A 23,692-nucleotide genomic window follows, 5' to 3' on the forward strand; every position below is an offset into this window, starting at 1 on the left:
CAGTTAGCATGTAAACTTGTGGTCAGTCCAAGCTCTTCTCCCCCCTTAACTTGGAGGGCAAAAATCCCAAGGCAATTAAGGCCGCTACACCCTGTCCCCGTCCTGGACTGCTGCTACATCAGGTGGCAGTTAGTCATCCCCCCCACTCCCACCTGTGGCTGGTGTGGGTCTGAGCTGCTCCTGAACATCATGCTGGGCTGATGGTCCTGGTTTCTAAGCCCCTGCCTGGGGAAGTACTCCAGGGGATGCTGGGAGAAGGGGCTGAGGACAGGCTGTGTGTCCTGTTTGAAGGCCTGGGGCTTGTCCCATGTGTTTTCAGGTGCCTCACTGCACCGGGGCTGGCCATGGGTCACCCTCAAGAGGTGTGATGAAGGGCCGTGTGCAGGCTCCTCCCAGAAGCCAAGGGCTTGTGTGGCAGGCTTTAGGTTGTAGTTGGGTGTCCTAGTGTCCCCAAACCACAGTGTGGCCTTCAGAGTCTGGGTGTGGTGTGGGGCGGAGGCTGAGCTGAAGGGCTTCTGGAACCTTCTGAGCCAGGCATGATACCTAAGAAGCCAGAAGGCAGAGCCAAGGCTGCCCATCACATGATTTCTCCTGGCCCAGATGCTGCAGGCTGCCCTTCCTGGCCCCCACAGGGACTGTGGCATGACCCCCTGTGTGCGCTCATGTCTGAGCCACAGACTCGCTGCCCTCTTTGGCTGGGGTCACAGGCTCCCCTCCAGGGTCTTCCTGGCCCACTGTCTCCTCCCGGACCTCCTCCCCAGCACCTGGGCCCTCACCCAGTTCCAGGATGGTGGGCAGGTGGCCCTGTTTAGGGGAGCGCTTGCGGAGGCTGAGCAGGAAGGTCTGGGGCAGGGAGAAGATGTCCACGTTGTTGCCCAGGTCAATCCATGTGACGCTGGGGAACTTGCTGGGGTCCTTGAGGGCATCGGTGAGGTCCCGCAGCAGGGCCCGGGTGAGCCGGTTGCCGTTGAGTGCCAGTGTGGTGAGGCGGGGCAGGGTGCTGAGCACCGGCAGCAGCTGCAGGACCATGTCGTCCGTGAGGCCAGTGAAGCCCAGCTCCACGCTGTCCACCTGCTCCCCGCAGCGCTGCAGGTAGTTGGTCACACGCTCCAGGTCACGAGGGCTCAGTGGGATGCCCGACAGGTCCACCGTGCTGTCTGTGGGGCTCCCAGCCAGGATGGCTTTGAGGCTAAGTGGGGGTTGCAGGGGAAAAAAAACCACAAGAAGCTGCAGGGAGTGGAGGTAGACAGGTCCTCTCCCCAAGCTCACACCTTGACCTGAGGGATCATTTTTGTAAAAATCTACAGATGGAATTCTGAAACACAGGGGTGGGATATTTAGGGCCAAAGCCAGCAGCCAGAAGTTTCTTCTGGGTCTCCCATGTGGTTACAGTGGTCCAAGGACTTGAGCCATCTTCTGTTGCTGTCCCAGGCCATAAGCAGGGAGCTGGATTGAAACTGGAGCAGCTGGGATTTGAACCTGTGTCTGTGGGTTTGCCAGTGCCACACTCCAGGTTTCGTTGGTGTTTGGTCAGTTATTTCCCTGGACTGAGTTGCTTGTTGAGTTTTTGAGCTGAACTGTCCTTCCCTACCTCCTTCAAGGAATCTCCGAGTCCCTCTCCAAGCCCATCCTTCCCAGCAACTGGACGCTCAGGCTGGAGGGGAGGGAAGGGCTGCCTCCTGGGAGCCGAGTGTGGGTCTCACCCTTGTTGCCGCCCCAGCACCTGCGGGGGGCTACTCTCTAGCCTCATTCCTGGCTCTGGGGCCTGAGCCCAGGCTGTGCACACTGTCACAGTACAGCTTTGGAATGGCGAGGTGGTGTACTTGGGAGTGCTGGAAACAGCAGCGGACATCCGTTCAACAGAAGTGCTGGCGGCCACCGCCAAGGTCATTCATGACAGCAAGCTGGTTCACAAGCCGACGTGGCCCTCAGGGGAGCCCCCCAGCTGGGTGACCTTGGCCTGCCGGTGGCTGACAGGGATTGTTCCTCTCTCCTGCCTCTCACAGATGTTTGGTGAGTAAGGACGGACTGCAAGAGACCCCCAGATTACAACGGAGCTCAGATCGCCACCTGGTAGCCCTCAGGAATAGCTGACCTGTGGAGGCCAGCACCCTGGCGTAGTGGGCTAAGCCTTTTCCAGTAGTGCTGGCATCCATATGGGCGCCAGTTCACGTCCCAGCTGCTCCACCCCCAATCCAGCTCCCTGCTGTGGCCTGGGAAAGCAGTGGTCCTGGGGTCACTGCACCTATGTGGGAGACCCGAAAGAAGCTCCTGGCTCCTGGTGTTGAACTGGCTCAGCTTCGGCTGCTTTGAGGCCATTTGAGGAGTGAACCAGTGGATGGAAGATCTCTCTATAGGGGGTTACAGAGAGGAGAGAATCTTTGATCTGTTGTGCCCAGTGCCTGGGCCACAGCCTATACCCCCATCTGGAGAACATCTCACTGGGCATGCCCACTTGTATGGCTTCCTTAGCACCCAGCTCCTGGCCCAGGCCATGCAAAGGGGCTCATTCTCTCCACATCCCACTCCACCGACCAGGGGTTCCCTCTGTCCCTCAGAGCCCCTCTCATGCAGATACCTACCAAGCCATGTCCTCCTAGCATGAATTTTCTTTCAGCCTTCTCCTCCTCCAGGAAGCCCTCCAGGACAGCCTCTTCTATCCCTCCCCTCCCCGCAGTCCAGCCCCCACTCACCAGGCTTGTGGTTTCCTCTTCACCAGCCCCCGGTGGTGCCGCCTCCACTGGGAGTGTGGGCTGAGGTGGTAGGTCAGCTGCCGGCACAGCTTCTCCATGGCGCCCAGGGCGTCGCCTTCCTGCAGGCACAGTTGCAGGCATGGATCCTTGAGTGGTACAGCCCCCCCATCTCTGGGCTTCCTGTATCCCCAGGAAGGGCACAGCGTCCCAAGGCTGAGCCTGGGGTGTGGTGGGGTTGGGAGGGGCAGCCTGCTCCACTGGGCACGGGTGGGCATGGTAGCGGGGAGGGCAGCAGTGGCTGCTGACTTGACCTGAGCCCTGGGATTCATTTTTGTGGATTAGTTCTCTCACTGAGAACTTGAGATTTACATAAAAGTTCAGCTCCCAGGCAATCAGATGAACTACTGGCTGCAGCTGAGCCCAGCTGCCTCCGTCACCAGCATTTTTTATAAAGACTTATTTGAAAGGCAGAGTTACAGAGAGAGAGAGCTTCCATCTGCTGCTTCACTCCACAAATGGCTGCAGTGGTCAGGACTGTGCCAGGACAAAGCCAGGAGCTCCACTGGGCCTGCCACGTGGGCTTCAGAGGCCCAAGCACTTGTGCCACCCTCCACTGCTTTGCTAGGCACATAAGCAGGGAGCTGCCCTGGAAGTGGAGCACAGCCAAGACTGGAACTGGTGCCCATATGGGATGCAAACATGGCAGGCGGCTTCTTAGTATGCTGTACCACAGTGCCAGCCCCTGGTTCTGTTGTTTCAGAAACTACTCTGCAGAATTATAATGAGCAGTCCAGGCTGACTATTAAACCTGTGAAAGGAGAGAGAGACTCCAGCTCCATCCCAAGTCAGGTCAGCGCACAGCTTCCTCCACGACACCCCTGCTGGGTGCAGGGGGTGTGAGTGGCTGAGCGTGCGCTCTTGCCCAGTTGGGCCAGGGCCAGGACCAGTCAAGAGCCAACAAGCACTGGGGCATGAGTGAAAACCCACAAGTGGACAGCACTGTGGGTGTAGTCAATTTCCACACATCCTCCCCTGCCCAGAGTGAGCCGGTGCTTCGGTCGGCTTTAACGTGGTGCCCACCGCCACTGTATTCATGCCGAGGCAGCAGACAGAGCAGCAGGTCAAAGCATGGACTTGGAGCCCAACATTGTGACTTGAGTTCTCCTGTGTGGCCCTGGCTAAGTCGTGGACCTCTCTGATCCCTGTGATGGGATAGTAGCAGCACCAGTAATGGGGAAGATTAGATGAGTATGTGGTGACAGGTGTGTGACAGACACAGGGACAGGGTTGGAGCCCACTCGGGCCGAACCACCAGATGCAGTCCACTGGACTGCGTGCTGGAAATGGGTGTCATTGTTGCACAGCAAGTTAAGCTGCCACTTGCCACCAGCATCCCATTTCAGTGCCAGCTTGAGTCCAGGCTGCTCTGCTTCTAACCCAGTTCCCTGTCACCGTGCCTGGGAAGGCAGCAGAGGACGGCTCAAGTTCTGGCTCCCGGCTTTGGGCTGACTCAGCTCCGGCTGTTGCAGTCACTTGGGGAATGAACTAGCGGGTGGAAGATCTCTTCAATTATGCCTTTCAAACAAATAGAACTCTCTCTCTTTTTTTTCTCATTAAAAAAACCCTCGGGCCCGGCGGCGTGGCCTAGCGGCTAAAGTCCTCGCCTTGAAAGCCCCGGGATCCCATATGGGCGCCGGTTCTAATCCCGGCAGCTCCACTTCCCATCCAGCTCCCTGCTTGTGGCCTGGGAAAGCAGTTGAGGACGGCCCAATGCATTGGGACCCTGCACCCGCGTGGGAGACCCGAAAGAGGTTCCAGGTTCCCAGCTTCAGATCGGCCCGTTGCGGCTCACTTGGGGAGTGAATCATGGGACGGAAGATCTTCCTCTCTGTCTCTCCTCCTCTGTGTATATCTGGCTGCAATAAAATGAATAAATCTTTAAAAAAAACCCTCAAAAAATACATGTGGTCCCCCACTCGTGTCATCCCCACACTACAGAGGACATGGAGGCCCAGCAGGCCAGAGTCTCATGGAAAGGCAGGAGGAACAGCAGGTGGTCTTGAGCAAGCGGGCGGGGAGGAGGTGAGAGGACGGAGGTTGGTGTCTGAGGGTGTGACACGGAGCACCTGGGTAGGGACCCAGGCTCTGGAGGAGGGCTCGAGGTTGGCGGGTGGAACTTGCTTACATGACACGCGTGTGGTCGCCAGTTCTCCACGAGCCTTACGTCTTCCTATTGCCTCTCAACAAGCTCTCACCTGCCACGCCAGGCAGCTGCGCTGGCTGACAGCTGATTCTGACTAGAGTTCCTGCTTAGTCCAGTCTCACCGTGGGGGTGGAGGCAGGTGAAACGGGGGGGGTCACACGGAGGGGGCTTGCCTCGAGGGGAGACCAGCAGGACCAACTTGGCACTCCACGACCATGTCTCTGGCCAGAAGATGAGAGGCGTGGATGGATGGGAGGCTGAGATGGCGGCTCAGGGCTAGACGCTGAAGCCGATAGAGACCTTCTATCCCAGGTGACAGAGATGGGTACGTGCTGGAGGAGCGTTGCAGGGCCAGGGAACATCGAGGGCCAGGTCTTTGGGCCTGGGGAGGGGGCTTGATGGGGCCAGCAGAAGCAGGTGCAAGACAGGGTGGGCTGATGTGGAGGCGCGTTGGGTCTGAGGGGCCCGTGGGACGTCAGGCTTGGGTGTGGCTGCATTGATGAGGCTGGGGCTCCGGATAGGTGCGGGCTGGATGCATTTCTCAGCATCCCCAGATCAGGGATGACTAGGGAGAACGGTGGGGGGAAGGCACAGGAAGAGGAAGTAAGAGGAAGCGGGGTCAGCTGCACATGCTCAGAGTCCACTGTGCAGCAGTAGGGAGGCCTGGGCCAGCCCAGGGTTGGGGGAGAGGAGGGAGACTGTCCGCACAGACATTAAAAAAAAAGTATCCATTTGGGGTGGGTGCTGTGGCTTAGTAGGTTAAGCTTCCCTACCTGCAGTGCTGGCATCCCAAACGGGCGTCAGTTCAAGTCCTGGCTGCTCCACTTCTGATTCAGCTCTCTGTTTATGGCCTGAGAAGGCAACGAAGCATGCACCAAAGCCTTGGGGCCCTGCCTTCAAACGGGGGGACCAGAAGAAGCTCCTGGCTCGCAGCTGTGGACCAGCCCAGCTTCAGCTGTTGCAGCCATTTGGGAAGTAACCCAGGGGCTGGACGACTGTTTGGTCTCCTCTCTCTGTAACTCTACCTTTCAAATAATAAAACAATCACTTTACAAAGCATTCATCTGATTTCTTTGAAAGACCTAGAGATGTAGGCAGAGGGAGACAGGAAACACATAAGATGAAGCCAGGTGCTGGGAACTGAGCCTGGTCTCCCACATGGCAGGCAGGGACCCACGCACTTGAGCCAACACCTGCTGCCTCCCAGGGTCTGCATTAGCAGGAAGCTGGGATGTAAAGCGGAGCAGGACTTAAACCCAGGCTGGGATTTTAACTCTGACTGGGATGGGGGTGGAGGGTAGTAGTGGCAAAGTGTGGGCGCAGGGGTTCTGGCTGGCAGCACTCAGAGAGCAAGGAATATTCAGGACGTGGCCTGGGGTTTCTAAAATCCTGGTGCCAAGGCCTCTCCCTCCATTCTCTCCAAGTCTGAGTCTGAAAGCAAGAAAAAACCAAGCGGGAACAAGGAGGGGCGCAAAGCACCGCCACAGCCACTAGGTGGCGGAAGCGCGCAGGGCGAGGCGCCGCACTGAGCAGTGACCCAGCCTTTGCTACAGCGTGAGCAGGCTCGCCCGTGATGGCATGAAAAGCTAAGCCGATTCCGATGCAAAAATTTGTTTGCAATCCATACTGACAAGGAATTCACAAAACAAAACAACCCCCCCCCAAAAAACACCTGTATGTTAGGAAAAAGTTAAGAATTTCAACTTTTTTGCATCCCTTCAGGGACTCTCACATGGGTGGCACTTAAGTCACCTTCTGTTGCCTTCCCAGGTGTGTTAGCAGGGAGCTGGATTGGAAGCAGAGCCGCCGGGATTCAACGCCAACCCCTGTCTTTTAAAGATGTATTTATTCATTTCAAAAGAATCATAGAGAGAGGAGGAGAAACAGAAGAGAGAGAGATCTTCCATCTGCTGGCTCACTCCCCAAGTGGTCGCCAAAGCCAGGGCTAGACCAGAATGAACCGGGAGCTTCTCCTGGGTCACCTCCTGTTGCCTTCCCAAGCACATCAGCGGGGAGCTGGACTGGAAGTGGAGCAGCTGGGACTCTGCAGGTACCCTATGGGATGCCAGCATCGTAGGCAGTGACATTAGCAACTTGCAACAACAGAACGCTGGCCCTTCTGCCTCCCTTTCACTCTGCCTTTCAAATAAATACATAAATCTTACGAACACAGTCTTATACCAGGACTTGGTGGGCAAGCTGAGAGCTGGACTTGAAATGTCCTCCATCATTTGCCCCATGGCCCACAGTCCTGGCTGTGTCTCTCAACGTATATGTGTGTGTGTGTGTGTGTGTGTGTGTGTGTGTGTGCATGCGCAGTGCACAACCTGCTCAACTGTACATGCTGGCCCCATATTATGGGGGAGAGCCTCTGGTGCCTGGGGTTTCTGACTTTTTTCCAGGGCAGCTGAACACAGGGATGAAGTATCAATTTCTGACTATTTGTTGGCAATGAATTCACTGCGTGGGGCCACTGAAGTCACCTGCGTGGCAGGTGCCACTAAGAGGGCACCTCAGCCCGATGCCTCTTGGCGCTTCAAGAGGCCAGGGGAAGACGGAGGGACCCTGTCCTACTGGGACCCCCTGGGAAGTGGTCACTCCACACCCCCGGGACCCTGCCCGCCTACCGGCTTGGGGCAGTGGATGTATCGGGCCAGGCTGATGACAAGGTCGTGTGTGATGGGGTCCACCAGGTTCCGGAAGCTGGCATAGCGATACAATACATCGTCCAGCGAGGTCGACTCCATGCCCAGGTCCTGCAAGAGTACAAAGGATACCAAGAGGTCAGGAGGGACAGGGTGGGGCGGGGGCCACCTGGCTCAGCCCCTCCAGGCCTGTGCCCAGCCTGCCAGCTGCTATCTCCTGCACCCAGGCCTGCGGGCTGTGCAGCCCCTGCTTTGTGGCCCTCCTGAGACGGACCTGAACTTGGCCACTGGAGGGTGGTGAGCTCTAGCTGGCAGCGACTTACTGATCCCCTGGGGGCGGATCCTATAGCGTACAGCCCCGCCTTGCGCCAGGCTCACCTGTCTGTGTCTGCCTCCTGTCCCTGGGCTCATCTCGCAGCTTCCTCTGCAAATGATGTAGCCTCCTGACCGCCTTGACCTTGAGTCGGCGGGAGGAGGGTGCGGGGGTTGTAGGAGAAGCTGTCAGGCAGCCCCACCTGCCCCAGCAAGGGTCTGAAGGGGTTCCTCTGAATGGGAGGTGGGCAGGGTGGAGGCAGGGAGTGGCGTTTAGGTCACTTCCGGAAGCTACCTGCCTGTGACCTCCATGGAGGCAGCCGCCAAGGATCTGCCACAGGGGCCCTCTCCACACCCAGGCGGAAGGAGCGGCAATGCCCACGAGGACACAGCGACACCCAGGAGAACCCTGGGCTGACTCGCACCGGGTCACATCCTGCCACCCACCCCCCTTCTGCACCAGTGGGCATAAACACACACGGGTTTTCCTGCTTGTCTAAGGTTCCATTTCTGCAGGCTCCTGTGCCCCTTCAATTTGCTTTTCTTTTTTCTTTCCTTTTTTCTTTAAGACATTCATTCCCAGGACTGGATTCTGATTTTTTTCTCTCTCTTTAAAAAAAAAAATGTATTTATTTTTGTTGGAACGTCAGATATACAGAGAAGCGAGACAGAGAGGAAGATCTTCCATCCGATGATTCACTCCCCAAGTGGCCGCAACGGCCAGAGCTGCACCGATCCGAAGCCAGGAGCCCAGTGCCTCTTCTGGATCTCCCACATGGGTGCAGGTTCCTAAGGCTTTGGGCCATCCTCGACTGCTTTCCCAGGCCACAAGCAAGGAGCTGGATGGGAAGCAGGGCTGCCGGGATATGAATCGGTACCCATATGGGATACCTGGCACATTCAAGGCGAGGACTTTAGCCACTAGGCTATCACTCTGGCCTTTTTTTTAAGATTCACTAGAAAGCTGGAATTACAGATAGAGCAAGAGAGAGATCTTCCATCCACTGGCTCACTTCCCAGATGGCTGCAACAGCTGAGACCCAGCCAGCCCAAAGCCAAGAGCTTCTTCTGTTCTCTCCCACTTGGGTCCGCCTCTGATACATCAGCAGCAGGGAGCCGGATCAGAAGTGAGCAGTGGGACTTGAACAGGCACTCAGGTATGGGCTGCCAACACTGCAGGCAGCAGCACAGCTCACTGTGCCACAGTCCTGGAAATGGTACAGGATGCGTCCGTAGGCTCGCGAACTGCGTACCCTCGGTGTCTCAGCCAGGAGCCACCTCACTTCTTTTTCTCTACAAGAAAACAGCTCCCCCCGCTGGAGGCCTCTGCTGAGACCCCTGTCAGCTAGCCAGGACCACCGAAGGCTTGACCAAGAGTAGTGACCAGGTGCTCTGGGTTCAGGACATGTGCCACTCACGCACAACACCAGGGACAAGATCAGCTGCCCAATTCCCAACCATGACCAAGCTGGGATATGCCAGCAGCAGGGCTCCTGGGGGCTGGGACGGGAGAGAGCTGCGTGCTTAGTGCACAGAGAAGGGTGATTTGTCAACCCTGGGGTTTGGACACTTCCTCACAGCTATCTGTGCAAAGGTGTGGGAGTGTTCCCCCCGCCAGGCCCTCCTCCTCCAACCCCAAGGTCTGCTGTTTGGAGGGATGGAGGGTGGTTTCTGCCCCACCCAAGGCCCGAGTGGCTGATGGCCTGCTTTCTTTCTTGCTCTTTTTTAAGATTTATTTTCTATGGGAAAGTGGAATTCACAGAAAGGAGATGCAGAAAACTCTTCCATCTGCTGGTCATTCCCCAGTGGCCGGAGTTGCACTACTCTGAAGCCAGGGACCAGGAGTCTCCTCCGGTCTCCCACGCAGGTGCAGGGTCCCGAGGCTTTGGGCCGTCCTCCACTGCTTTCCCAGGCCACAGGCAGGGAGCTGGATGGGAAACGGAGCTGCTGGGACACGAGCTGGCGCACATATGGGATACCTGGCTCATGCAAGGCGAGGCCTTTAGCTTCAAGGCTACTGCGCCAGGCCCAGATGGAAGATCTTTCTCTGTTGCCTCTCCTCTCCGCCTTTCCAATAAAATAAATAAATCTTAAAAAAAAAAAGAAAGAAAAAGAAAAACACAAGAGCCAGGCAAGATGGTGTATGGGCCTGGGTGGCCACGTGGGCTCAATTTGTTACCAGTAATGAGTGGGTGGGGGGCAGGGCAGCTGGGAACCGGAGCAGGAAGGCAGCTGGGGGAAGGGCTTGTGTCCTGGCGCCTGGGGCCCATCCCACCTGCCAGCTGGTTCCTCTTCCTGGAGCAGGGAGGGGACGGGGAGGAGGGCAGAAGAGGGCAGGCACCCAGTGCTTATTTTTCTTTGGCTGCCAGTCATGCAAAGTGGGCTGGTCATCTGTGGGCGACACAAATCTGCTTCTTGGGCTCTGTTTATTCATCCGTGCAATGGGCACAAGCGCCACATGTGTTACTGCATTGTGTACCAGGATCTTGTGGGAAGAGCAAGGAGGAGGCCAGGGAGCTGGCATTGTAGGAGAGAGAGAGAGAGAGAGAGAGAGAGAGAGAGAGAGAGAGAGAGAGGCCAGAGATGCTAATGGTTGCTGGGCCCTGTTCTTGTTTCTAAAGACACAGATGTAGCTGTACTGCCAAGGACAAAGTTTGGGAACCCTGGACCACGTGGCTGTTACAGTATTGATGTTCCCACCAGCCAGCCCCCACCTCAGACACCTAGGCCAGTTAAGCTGTCCCACACTCGAAGGACCAAGAAAAACCCCAAAGGCTGACCCAGGAGGATGGGGCAGGCCTGAGAAGATGCCAGGGTGGCCCAGAGTTTAAAACTGAGATGCGAAGTCTTCCATCAGGGTACCTGGGGGAGTCGGCAGGTGATGGCTCAAGTACTTGGGTCCTTGCCATCCACGTGCCCAGCTAAGGAACGAACTGGCAGGTGGGAGCGGTTTCCCTGAGTCCACCTGCCCACCCCGTCACCCTGCGCTGACTGGCCCAGCAGCTGTCTGGAACAGGGAGGGTCTCCTGGGCAGGCAGGCTCTGAGTCACAGCCAACGCCCTCCCTGTCAGTTCCAGCTTCCGGAACTCCTGTGGTGGAGGGAAGAAGCAGAGAGACGCTGCCCATTTGATTGCTCTGTGTATTGATTCCGATGCCCACCTGCTGCAGTTTATTTGGGGTGAGGGTGCCACCACCCACAGGGCGGGCTCCCTCTCTGCCTCTTTAACCTGTGGTCCGCACCTACACTGCCCGCTGCGGGCCTCTCTCTGCTGTTTGGCTCTGCTGCAGCCGGCCACCTATGCATGCATGGATGGGAAGTGCAAGCAATCAGACCCAGCCGTGGCGCAGCGTGAAGCTGGGGTGGCCGGGGGACACCGTGAGGCAGAATTCCACGGTCCTCAGGGTGGGACTGCACGGGACCCTCAATGAGAACCGCGTGTGGGGACAGTCGCTCATCAGCAAGTCTGGGAGCTGACTCATCAGCAGGTGATCCTGAGTCACAATTCAGTGCAGTGTCCCCCAAGTCAAGGGGGGGTCAAGGGTCTCTTAGAATCCACAGGAAGAGAGGGAGGGTGGGCCCCGGGGCAGGGGTCCTGGGTTACAGAAATCATGAATGCCTCTTTCCCAATCTGTGCGAAGCTGGGTATTCCTTAAACCACGGGGCAAGAGCCCCCACCCTGCATGCAGAACAGCAGGTGTGATGGTCCTGCCTCCCCACAGCCAGCATTCCGGAGGCCTGCGGGAATGGGAACCAGGGCCGCTTTTACCTACACTGTTTTTTCTTTTTAGGAAACAGTTATTGTCCTAATCATGTACTTTCCTACAAACACATTTTTTTCATTTAAAAAAAAATAATGATTGATTTAAATTGAGACAGTGTCACACAGGGTGGCTGGAGCCCAACTATTTTTTTTTAAAGATTTATTTATTTTTATTGCAAAGTCAGATATACAGAGAGGAGAGACAGAGAGGAAGATCTTTCATCCGATGATTCACTCCCCAAGTGAGCCGTAACGGCCGGTGCTGCGCCAATTCGAAGCCGGGAACCTGGAACCTCTTCCGGGTCTCCCACGCGGAGACCCTGGGTCCCAAAGCTTTGGGCCGTCCTCGACTGCTTTCCCAGGCTACAAGCAGGGAGCTGGATGGGAAGTGGAGCTGCCGGGATTAGAACCGGCGCCCATATGGGATCCTGGCACGTTCAAGTTGAGAACTTTAGCCGCTAGGCCACGCCACTGGGCCCGAGCCCAACTATTTTGAGTCATGACTTGCTCATCAGCAGCAAGCTGAGGAAAGGAATTAGGTACCCTGCTGTGCGACAGAGGCACTTTAACCACTGGGCTAAATGGCTGTTTCTAACTAAATCTTTAAAAATCTCTTTGTTTCGGAGCAGGTGAAGCTACCCCTTGGGATGATGGCGTCCCATAACTGGAGTTCTGGCTCCATACTGGGATTCTGGCTGCTCCACTTCCTATCCAGCTCCCTGCTAATGCACCTGGGAAGGCAGCAGAGGATGGCCCAAGTCCCTAGGCCCCTGTGCCCACGTGGGAGACCTGCATGAGGCTCCTGGCTCCTGGCTTCAGCCTGGCCCAATCTCGGGAATTGTGGGCACTTGGGGGGAGTGAACCAAGATACTTTTTCTCTCTCTCATGATTTGCCTTTCAAAGAAATAATGTTTAAAAAAAATCGTTGTTTTCATTTTTTACTAGTATACCTGGTCTTAAATATTATCCACAGAAAGTAAACTTTTTTGTGGTCTTTGATCATTTTATGGAATATAGAGGGATCCCGATACCAGAGAGAGATGGAACAGCAAGAACTGAGCTGATCCAAAGCTAGGACCCTAGAGCTTCTTCCTCGTGGCCACATGGGTGCAGGGGCCCAGGACACTGAGCCATTCTCCCCTGCTTTCCTAGGCCATAAACAGGCAGCTGGATCACAAGTGTAGCAGTCGGGACATGAACCTGTGCCCATTTAGGATGCTGACACTGTAGGTGGAGGCTTAACCTGCTAAGCCACAGTACTGACCCTGGATTTCAAATTTTTTTTTCCCACCAAAATAAACTCAGTTTTTCCATTTTTCTGATTTTTGTCCCCCAGTGTCTTCATGGCTTTTCAGCCCTCAGCAAGGACTGTAACTATTGTGTGATTCCCTTACAATGTGTATTTTGCCCACACCTGTCTCTCTCTCCTCTCTCCATCTCAGCTTGGTCACTTTCTTGCTTTTAATTTCTTTCAAGATTTTCTGCTTATTTCAAAAGCAGAGTTACCGAGAGAGGCAGAGAATCTTCCATTCACTGATTCATTCCCCAAATAGCTGCAATATGCAGGGCTGCGCCAGGCTGAAGCCAGGAGCCTGGCACTCTATCGGGATCTCCCACATGAGTGCAGGAGCCCAAGCACTCGGGCCATCTTCTGCTGTTTTTTCCAGGCACATGAGCAGGAACTCAAACTTGTCCACAGGTGGCCACTGAACCTGCCGTAACTTTTGCTTGGCCTCATTCTGAGGTCATTGGGCCTTTTCCCAGCGAGTTCAATGTTTCTACAAGATTGTCTTCAGTAACCTGGCTTCATTGGCCTTCTGCTTGCTTGTCATTTGAGATGTTCCATCTACCAGAATCCTCAAGGCCGCCTTCCTGGGTGGGACTGGAGTCCTACTAACTGCAGCCTTGCAGGTGAGCCTTACCCCAGGCATGGTGCTGACCCAACAGTGACCTTGAAACCAGACGCCTTCTCTCACCTCAGCCCATTCCCGGCTGGGTCTCCTTGATTTGTCAACAGTGGAGTCTGTGGGAGCTTCATAGCCAGGACACTTCCTGACCCCGGCCAAGTCCAGGCTGAACTCCAGGCTGCCCTCTCTGCCTGGACGCAGAGGCGGGAGAGCGTGCAGCGGGGGGCAGGCTAGGAGCAGCGTTCTGTCCATCCCGGGTCACCGCCCACGTGGGACTGTGAGAGCTGCCCGTCCTCAGCTGGCCAGAGGATGGGGGCTTCCTCTGGAGGTTTCTGGTTCCCAAGCGGAAGCCCGGATGGTGTCTCTTGGGTCCGCTCCGCGTATATGTCAGGCAGTGACCTGCCTGCTGTCCACCTGTCGCCTGTTTCCGTCACCTCAGATGGCTCATCTCTTTTTCCTGTCTTGGGCGGTTTTACAGGGGAAAGTGGCTGTGGGTGGGTAGGTGGGTGAGGACTGGGGGGGTGCCTCCAAGGAGACTGCCAGGCATGCTCTATTTTAAGCCTCAGCTCCCGGGAAGGGGCGTTTTTTGACAGCCATTCCCACAAGGCAGACCCTGCAGGAAATTAGCCGGCACTCTTTCCTGCAGGCAACTGTTCTTGCAGCACCACGGGCAGAGGAACCACCGGGCGGAGGCAGCTGGCTTCAATCCCCAGCTCGCCGTGCCCAAGGGTGCGAGGCCGCTTAATGAAGTTGCATCCAACAGAATCCACCAGAAGGAAATGAATTAGAGTCCAACGGGCATGCGGAGAGCAGAGCAGGGCTGACTCTGCCCCCTGCTTGCCTGCAGCCTCGCACGTGACCAAGGGTGGGCACAGCCTGGGGGACCAGCGAGCCCCTTCCCTAGGACATTGTGGCTGGCTTTGGGGGTGAGTTGGGGCTGGGGGGGCTCTCTGGGGGAAGAAAAGGGAAATGTCAGGGGGTGATTAGGGCAGGGAGAAAAGCCAGGACATCTCAGTGCCCAAGATCCTGGCAGGCAGACAGTGGTGTCATGGCAGAAGGGCAGAGTCCTGGGAGCAGCGGGGAGCCGGACAGGGCGTGCAGAGGGAGTACCAGCAGCAGCTACAGGAGGCAGTAAGCTACAGGGCGGCCCCCCAAAAGGCACATCCACGCCCTTGACCCCCTCCCCCGACCTGTAACTGGTCTTAATGGACAAAAAGCATCCGTCGCAATTGGGATGATTTAAGGGATCCTGCTGTAGGAGCATTCTGGCTCCTAGAGGGACCTCCATCCAGTCCTCACAGGAGACACAAGAGATGGCACCTGGGTAGGGGTCAAGGTGAAGGAAGAGCAGCAGAGGATGGAAGTCCTTGGTGTCCCTGCACCCATGTGGGAAACCCGGAAGCAGCTCCTAGATCCTGTTCGGTTCAAGTCCAGCCATTGTGGCCACGTGCAGAACGAACCATCGGATGTAAGATCTTTCTGTCTCTCCTTTACTCTATAACTTTGCTTTTCCAATAAAAATAAGTAAATCTCAAAAAGAAAAAGAACAGAAAAACAGCAGACAGGATTTCTGGGATGGTGGGGGCTGGTCACCCGGAGAGGGCCTGGTAAGAACGGGGTGGGGAAGCACCTGGGCAGAGTCTGGACTCCCCCCACCCTGACTGCAGACCCTAGGTGGGGCACAGCTGTGGCCAAGCCAGGACCTCATTACCAGGGGCCACTCACTGTCCCCCCCAACTCCATCCTGGGTCCCAAGGCTGCCTCACCCACACACCAAGCAGACATGCACTCAGAGTTCTGAAATCCATATACGGTTATTTTATGATGTGCATTTGTTCATGAATTAAAAGAAATTTTTCCTTTTATTTATTTATTTTTTACCTCTGCAAGGACCCAATACCCGCCCCGGGTACTGCACACTCCAGGTGGCTCTGCAGTCTAGCTTGACAGCACTTGCCACCAGTCCCAGCACCTGCTAGCTGATGCTGTGGCAAAGCCCAACCCACTTGCCCTTATTCTGGCTCATTCCTGTTACAGTGGATATGATCAGATACTCCAACCTGGCTCACTTCTTAACCCAGTTCGCATATAAGCCAACAGGTATTGTGGCCCTGCCCAGCTTGATCTGCCCCCAGTGCCAGCTCTCATGTTTGCCAGGCTCAGCAGTGGAGTCCCCACTACCCCTCTTCCAGGCTCACACCCCTTCCCCAAACCCCGGTCTCACGTGTTTTGGTGGGTGTAGCAGTCTGGTCTAGCATGGTCTGTCTCACCTGGGTATTTGCTGATGGGTGCTGCAGCCTGCCGCCCAACCCAGTGCTATCAGCCCCTACTCCTGGCCCTAATGTGAACTGGCTGGTGATGGCCTGCACCCCATCCTGGTCCTCAGATCTGCCAGTGGGTGTTATGAATTGGCCCAGCCTGGCCTGACCTCATACCTGAGCCACACATATACTGGCAGGTGCTGTAACCTGGTCTGCTCTGGGCTACTCCTCGCTTTGGCTTTTGCGCTCACCTGCAGGGACCCAAGCACCCTATCAGTCTCCTCAGTGGCAGATCTCACGCACATCGGTGGGTCCTTGGCTGGGCCTGACTTAGTCCACCTCCTGTCCTGGGAGGAGCAGTGACCTTGCCCAACTGGGCCATACCCAACTTGGTTCTTACTGTTGCATGTTACAGCCCAGCAATCCTGGTCCCTGCCCTGATACCAGCTTTCATGTGGACCAATGGGAACAGAAACCCAGCCCAGCCCGTCCTACAGTCACTCAGGCTCTCACGAGCACCAATAGATGCTGGAGTCTAGTCTAGTCTGGCACACCCCAGACTCTGTCCACACCCATGCCAAGGGAGACTGCAGCCTGCAGCCCAGACCACCACCCTCATTCCGGTTCTACTGTTCACCAGTGGGAACCACAACCTAGCCAGATGTCTCCTTAGCTGCTCAACCAGGCCTGTTCCCAGTCCGAGATTTTGCGTATGTCAGTGGTTGCTCTGACCCAGCTCTGCAGAGCCCATCCCCTATCCTGACCTTGGCCATTGGATGCTGCAGCCTGGCCTGACCTGGCCCACCCTCTCTTGCTGGCAAGTGCTATAGACTGGCCCTACCCAGTCTGCTCCCATCCATGACTCATGCAAACCAGCAGGTGTTATAGCCTAGCCCGGCATGCCCCATATTTCAGCCTGGCTCCTGCACTTGCCAGTGAGCTAAGGTTGGCCTGGCCCTGCCTGGCCCACTCCCTTCCAAAACCACTCCACACACGTGCAGATGTGTGGAAGTACCCTGCGTGGTCTGACCAACACCCAGGCCTGACTCACCTGCTCACCAGCCCATCAGGGGAGTTTCCCGAGTCCCCCCACCAGACCCACTCCCAGACCCTGATCTTGCCCATGCCAGTGGGTGCTAGGCCCTTACCTGTCACAGGCCATCCCCTCCGTCCTACATATGTATGAGTGGTGGGTGTTGTGGGCCAGCCCACCCCACACTGTATTCTTGGGTGTAGCTGTGGGTGCTGCAGCCTAGACCAACCCGCTTGTACCCAACCCTAGTGCCCATGAGTGTCCAGGGGTTTCATGATCATGTCTAGTTCAGCCTGTCACCACCCCCAACTCAAAGCAAACCAGCCCACACATCCCCACACAGTCTGCCCCTAGACTCAGTTCTCCTGTGTGCCAGTTAGTGCCATGGCACAGTCTAATATTATCTGTCCCCTGTTTTTGACTCTCGTTGGCAAATTGTGATTTAGCCCTGCCAGATAGGCCCCCAGCCCTAGCTTTAGTGTACACTGGTGAGTGGTATTCAGTGTTGGTCAATACTAACTACCCCAGCTCTGCTCTCCCATAGTGGCTGGTGCTTGGGTAGGAGCCCTAGGTCCTTGCATTCCTCCCTCAAGTTCCTACCGCAGGCCGGCCCGGGCACCAATGGCACTAGGTGAAGCCCTTGGGCCACCTGGCTCGAGCCCTGCTGCCTGGCAGCTCAGAGCTGGGACTAGCCAGTCCCCTCCAGCTGCAAACACCTGGTAGTCCGACTGGCTAGGGTCTGAAGACCCAAGCCACACCCTTGATACTGAAGGCACCCACCTGGGCCCAAGCACGCAGCAGGCCGATGGGCCTAGGCCTCCCTCCAGACCTGAGCTGCATCCAGGGATAATCCGACCCAACTTGTTCATGAATTTGGAAAAGATATTTGACAGGCAGAGGGACAAAGAACAGAGAGAACATTTCCGTTTTCTGATCACTCCCTCCAACACCCACAGTAGCAGAAGCTGAGCCAGGCTGAAGCCAGGCGCTCAGGACTCAATATGTGCCTCCCCATGAGTGATAGGGACCCAAGTGCCTCCCAGGGTGCACGTGGAGGTCAGAACTGGACACAGGGCCCGGCGCGGTAGCCTAGTGGGTAAAGTCCTCGCCTTGAATGCGCCAGGATCCCATATGGGTGCTGTTTCTAATCCCAGCAGACCCACTTCCCATCCAGCTCCCTGCTTGTGGCCTGGGAAAGCAGCTGAGGATGGCCCAAAGCCCTGGGACCCTGTACCCGTGTGGGAGACCCAGAAGAGGCTCCTGGCTCCTGGCTTGGGATTGGCACAGCACTGGCCGTTGCGCTCACTTGGGGAGTGAATTATCGGACTGAAGATCTTCCTCTCTGTCTCTCCTCCTCTCTGTATATCTGTCTTTGCAACAAAAATAAATAAATCTTTTTTTTAAAAAAAAGAACTGGACATGGGGAGGACCCTGGCACCCCAATATGGGATTGCGGGCATCCCAAGGGGCATCTGACCCACTCTGTTGGATACTTTGTCCCCTCCATTTTTAAACTTTTCAGTACCTAGATAAACCTGTCTTTTAAATTCCATGTCCATGAATGCTTGAAGGATATTTGCACACAGGGAATCTAGACTACCCAAAGATTCGAAGGAGTGGGAGAGAAGCCAAGGGAAGACTCGTGGATGCCAGGGGCCATAGCGGGGCTGGGAGCTAGGGTCTATCAGGCCTGGAGTTTCTGTCTGGGAAGATGAGAAAGCTATTTATCTGGAACTCCATCTGGTTTGCCTATGCTGTTGGCAGGGTTCCAAACACTTCAGCCACCTTCTGTAGCTTTCCCAGATGTGTTAGCAGGGAGCCGGAACAAAATGGAGCAGCCAGGACTCATACGGAATGCTGGGGTTGTAGGTGGCGGCTTAACCAGCTATGCCACAATGTTGGCCCTGCGCGGAACTTCTCAAGATTCCTTGTATGTGTGCAGGGGTGCAAACCTCACCAGCTGGCACTGCTATGGCAAGATATCCATACCACATAGGTGATACGACTAAGGACTTCTCTCTGGCCCTCAGGGACTCTTCATTAGCTTGGCCAGTGTGCCAAGATCCTGACATCTCATTAAATAGCTGCAGGAGGTGGGCCCTGGCCCATGGGAAGAATTGGGGAAAAAACTGAAGAATAGAATCAAATCAGTCTGGTGCCATGGCTCAATATGCTAATCTACAACCCACAAGCTTCGGCATCTCATATAGGTGCTGGTTCATATCCCAGCTGCTCTGCTTCTCATCCAGCTTCCTATTTGTGGCATGGGAAAGCAATAGAAGACGGCCCAAAGCCTTGGGACCCTGAACCCATGTGGGAGACCTGGAAGAAGCTCCTGTATTCAGGTTGGCTTGGCTTTGGCCATTGGGGGAGTGAACTAGCAGATGGAAGATCTTTTTATTTTATTTATTTATTTTTAATTGGAAAAGCAGATATGCAGAGAGAAGGATCTTCTGTCTGCTGGCTCACTCCACAAGTGGCCACAACAACCAGAGCTGAGCTGATCTGAAGCCAGAAGTCAGGAGGCCATTCTGGGTCTGCCATGTGGGTGCAGGGTCCCAAGGTTTTGGGCCATCCTCTACTGCTGTCCCAGGCCACAAGCAAGGAGCTGGATGGAAATTAGAGCAGCCAGGACATGAACTTACGCCTACATGGAACCCAGTAGATGCAAGGCGAGGATTCAGCCACTAGGCTATCAGACCCTGGATGGAGATCTTTCTATCTCTCCTTCTCTCTGTAAATCTGTTGTTTTAACAAAACTAAACAAATCTTTAAAAAATAATCGAATCGAATCTACCAGGAAGTCATCTACATGGGCAGGAGTCTGGTTGGGGACAGGGGAGTTTAGAGGCTGGAGAAAGAGGAAACCAACCACTTACCCCAGATTACGTGGGCTGAGACCAACTTCTTGGGGGGATGCAAGAATATGGGTGGGCATTTGGCCTGGGGGTTAGCACACCAGTAAAGATGCTTGTGTTAGTGGAAGTGGGCTGGGAGGGGTCTATAGCACCTGCCAGCACATACCATAGACAGATGTGGCGTGTGCTGGGAGGGGTTCTGGAGGATCACCTTGATCAGGCCTGGCACCCACTGGTGGATGTGATGAGTTAAGTCTGGGCTGTTATATCTGCAAGTGCACACGGGAGCCAGGTCTGGGGAATGGCCTAGTAGGGAGTTTGAGGTGTTGCCCCAACTGGGCCACTGTATTCACTTGTGCATGTGAGAGCCGGGGCTGGGGGCGGGCCAGGGATGCTGACCTAGTTGGAAGTGGGCCCCCTGAACCACATGAGTGCTTTAGACAGACAGGATCCCCAGCCTCAGGGAGCAGCCCAGGGGTGTGTGGTCTGGCCATAGAGCACATGTTGGGGACTGGGCCATCCCCCATTGCTGACTCTAGAGAAAGGATGAAGAACACACCCAGACACACATGAAAGACAACCAGATCCTCTAATCCAACAGAAGACCCCAAGTATCTCTTCAAAGGGAGGAAAGAACAGCAAGTGGCATAATACTTCAGGCCAAGTGGACACTCTGAGGCAGACATGGACAGCCAGCAGGCTTCAGAACTCACACAGAGAACAGAGACAGCCCCATGAGGACACAGGGAGTATGTCACCTTACACCCTGTTTAAGTAACACTCCCAGGACATTTTCCCTCCTGGGAAATTAGCAGAGGCCCACATGGGTCTGTAATCCTCATCCCCTTGCCTCTGTAAGAAACATTTGAAAACTAACGGTTTTGTTACGAAAAATGAAGGAACAAACAAAGATGCCTTGTTCCTGGGACTGTGGATGCACTATGGTGCACTTTGTCCATCAAGAGACTTTGGAAAGATTTCTTTGAACCCTGGAGAAACAAAACCAACGATGTCTCAAAACTATCAAGACCACTCAAATAACACCCTTGGAACGCTCTTCCTCACATCAGGGTCTCTAGGGCGACATCAAAGGACCGTCCCCCACCCCTGGGTGCTGATGCAATTTGACAGCAGGGAGCAGCCACCAATCCCTCCTGAAGCATCTGTCCCACTCACCTTCCTTGGTACCTGACCCTCCCCATCCTCATCAGAGGCCCACGTGGGCATGCATCCCTCTCAATGATGTAAACGACATTAAAAAAAAATGTTAAAAAAGAAAGATGCCTGTGTTGGGTGCATTCTCTGAGTGCCTGGGGTTGTGTGCCAAGTCCCCTGTCTGCTTCCAATCCAGCTCCCCACTGCCAATGCACACGCTGGGAAGTAGCCGATGATGGCTCAAGGACGTTGGGCCCTGCCACCTGCTTGGGAGACAAGATGTGATGGAGCTCGAAGCTCCTGGCTCTCGCCCAGCCCTGGCTGTTGTCGGCATCTGGGGTGTGAAGCAGCAGATGGATCTCATTTTTTCTTAAAAAAAAAAATAGGCAAGTGCAGTTATATAGAGGGAGGGGGTCTCATTTGCCTATTTGCCTTTTTTTTTTTAAGATTTATTTTTATTGAACAGGCAGATTTACAGAAAGAAAAAGAGATACAAAGATCTTACATCCACTGGTTCAATCACCAAATGTCTGCATGAGCTGGAGCTAGGCCGGAGCTTCTTCTAGGTCTCCCATGTGGGTTCAGGGGTCTAACGACCTGAGCCGTCTTCTGCTGCTTTCCCAGACCATAAGCAGGGAGCTGGATGCAAACTGGAGCAGCCGGGACACCAACTGGTGCCCACGTGAGATACTGGTGCTGCCAAGGCAGGGGATTAACCAGTTGAGCCATTGCACCAGCCCCCAAAAGAGAGACTTAAAAAACATCTTTATTAAAGAACTACTGATGAATCTGAGAAAGTCTTGCCTTTTTTTTTTTTTTTTTTTTTTGGATGGGTATCTATAAATGGAATGCAGTGAATTTAGAAAACCACTTCAAGATATTTAAAGAAATTTCATGACCGAAGTCATAAACCCCCTACCCTCGCACTTGATGGTTTAAAAGCACTAGATGCCTGATGAGAAGAAAGACATGGCTATTCTAAATGTAGAAGCTTGGGGAAACAGTTTTGGCCCCTGCCACCCCCATGGGAGACCTGGAGGAAGCTCCCTGGCTCCTGATTTTGCCAGGTCCAACTCCAGCTGTTATTATGGCCTTCTGGAGGAAGAACCAGTGGATGGAAGATCATTCTCTCTGTGTCTCCTCCTCTCTGTAACTATTTCCAATATGCAAATCTGGGAAATAATAAAAAATGTCCATTTTTTCTCAACTGAATTTGAACAAGGTGGAGGAATCCACCATGGGGGGGGGAGGAGTGGGGGCAGGAAACCCAGTGCCTATAAAACTGTGTCACATAATGCAACGTAATCAATACAAAATAAATTAATTTAAAAAAAATGTCCATTTTCATGTGCTGAAAACCCAATGATAAAATCCAATGTTCCTGGTTTCTGTTTTTACCTTACTCTACCCTTCATCACTATCCCAGAGCACAGCCCAGAAGAGGTTGAGGTGTAGGCATCGTGGTGCAGTGGGTTAAACTGCTGCATGGGATGCCTGCAACTCATGCTGGTTGGCACCCCCGCTGCTTCTGATCCAACATCCCGCTAATGTTGCCAGGGAGGAAGATGCCGGCTCAAACGCCTGAGTCCCTGCTGTCCTGCATGGAAGACCCGGGTCTGTGTGGAGGTCCTGACTCCTGGCTTTGGCCTACCCAGCCCTTGCTGCTGGGGAGTGAACTAGTGGACAAAGATTCCTCTCTTTCTCTCTCTCTCTCTGCCTTCCAAATAAAGTTAAAGAAAAAAAAAAGTCAGCTACCTGGATTAAGCAGGCTCTCGTTACAAGCTCCTGTTGCAATGATTGCATAGACAGAAGTTGCCTAAAAGTGTATTTCTCAAAACACAGGCCACCAGTACATGGTGCGTGACAGTAGTGGGAAATCACCTCTGCCCGTGTGTGTGTGTGTGTGTGTGTAGCAGATGTGTACCGGGACACCAAGGCCACGGCCCAGAGGAGGAACCCTGTGAGTCCAGCAAGGCACCTTCTTGAATAACCATCTTACTGGAAACGCACAGTGACAGAGATAGAGATCTTCCATCCCATCGTTCACTCTCCCAGTGACTGCGGCAGCCAGGCCTGGGGTCAGGCCAAACACAAGAGCCTGGAACTCCAACCAGGTCAAGCACCTGGGCCATCCGCTGCTGCCTTCCTAGGTGTATTAGCAGGGAGCCAGATTGCAAGGGGAGCCGCTGGGATGCTCTGATATGGGAATGCTGGTGTTGCAACAGGCAGCAACCACCGTGCCCAGCCCCCCGTCCCCATCTCCCTCAAGGGGATGCCCAGGGCGGGTTCGCGGAGGAGATGCCCCGGTGCCCCCTCACCCCCACCACCGGGCCTGTGTGCCCCTGCAGCAGCTCGAGCCACTGCTCAGCCTCCAAGGCCATCCGCTCCCTGACAAGCTGGCCCTCCCTCCTGGTGACAAGTGCCACCCTCCTGGCTGGACGGACGGACAGATGATGGTTGGGAGCTTGGCTGTTTGTGTTTTCACTTCCAAAATCCTTAAAAATGACACCCTCGGCACGAAACAGACCTCTGGAAATAGATGCCCGGCCAGTGCCAAGTGTAATTATGTTATAACCTAAGCCACGGAGGCAGCGGCAACGAATACCAAAAAGGATGTGTTCGTTCTCTTTGGAAAGAGCTAAAGTGAAGTGGGGAGTGCAGGTCACGGCTCCCTGCAGATGTGGCTCGGGGCGGGGACAGGAAATCCAGCGAATTCAACTCTGTGGCCGTGGGGGTCGTCACCCACCCTATACTGCCCAACCCTCCTCCCCAATACACAAGGGTGGCGGCTGCCCCTTCATCCCAAGAGTGACAAGAGGGCAGGAGTAGGAACCAAAACATTTCAGCCCTGGCCCCTTTTTCTG

The 23,692-nt window shown here is 54.9% G+C and overlaps 1 protein-coding gene across 1 annotated transcript in view; it reads right to left on the reverse strand.

Annotated features, from left to right (window-relative positions):
- Positions 1-608: 608 nt before the first annotated feature.
- The window catches only part of LRRC75A (leucine rich repeat containing 75A), a 35,788-nt gene continuing 12,704 nt past the window's right edge, over positions 609-23,692 (reverse strand). Inside the window, exons 2-4 of the mRNA XM_058676264.1 lie at positions 7,524-7,652; positions 2,694-2,812; positions 609-1,189 (exon numbers count right to left, since the gene is read on the reverse strand). Of these exons, the coding sequence (XP_058532247.1) occupies positions 661-1,189; positions 2,694-2,812; positions 7,524-7,652 (777 nt within the window). The 3' untranslated portion in view covers positions 609-660. The remainder of the gene's footprint in view (positions 1,190-2,693; positions 2,813-7,523; positions 7,653-23,692) is intronic.

This window comes from Ochotona princeps, chromosome 17, assembly GCF_030435755.1.
Source record: "Ochotona princeps isolate mOchPri1 chromosome 17, mOchPri1.hap1, whole genome shotgun sequence".
Lineage (NCBI taxonomy): Eukaryota > Metazoa > Chordata > Mammalia > Lagomorpha > Ochotonidae > Ochotona > Ochotona princeps.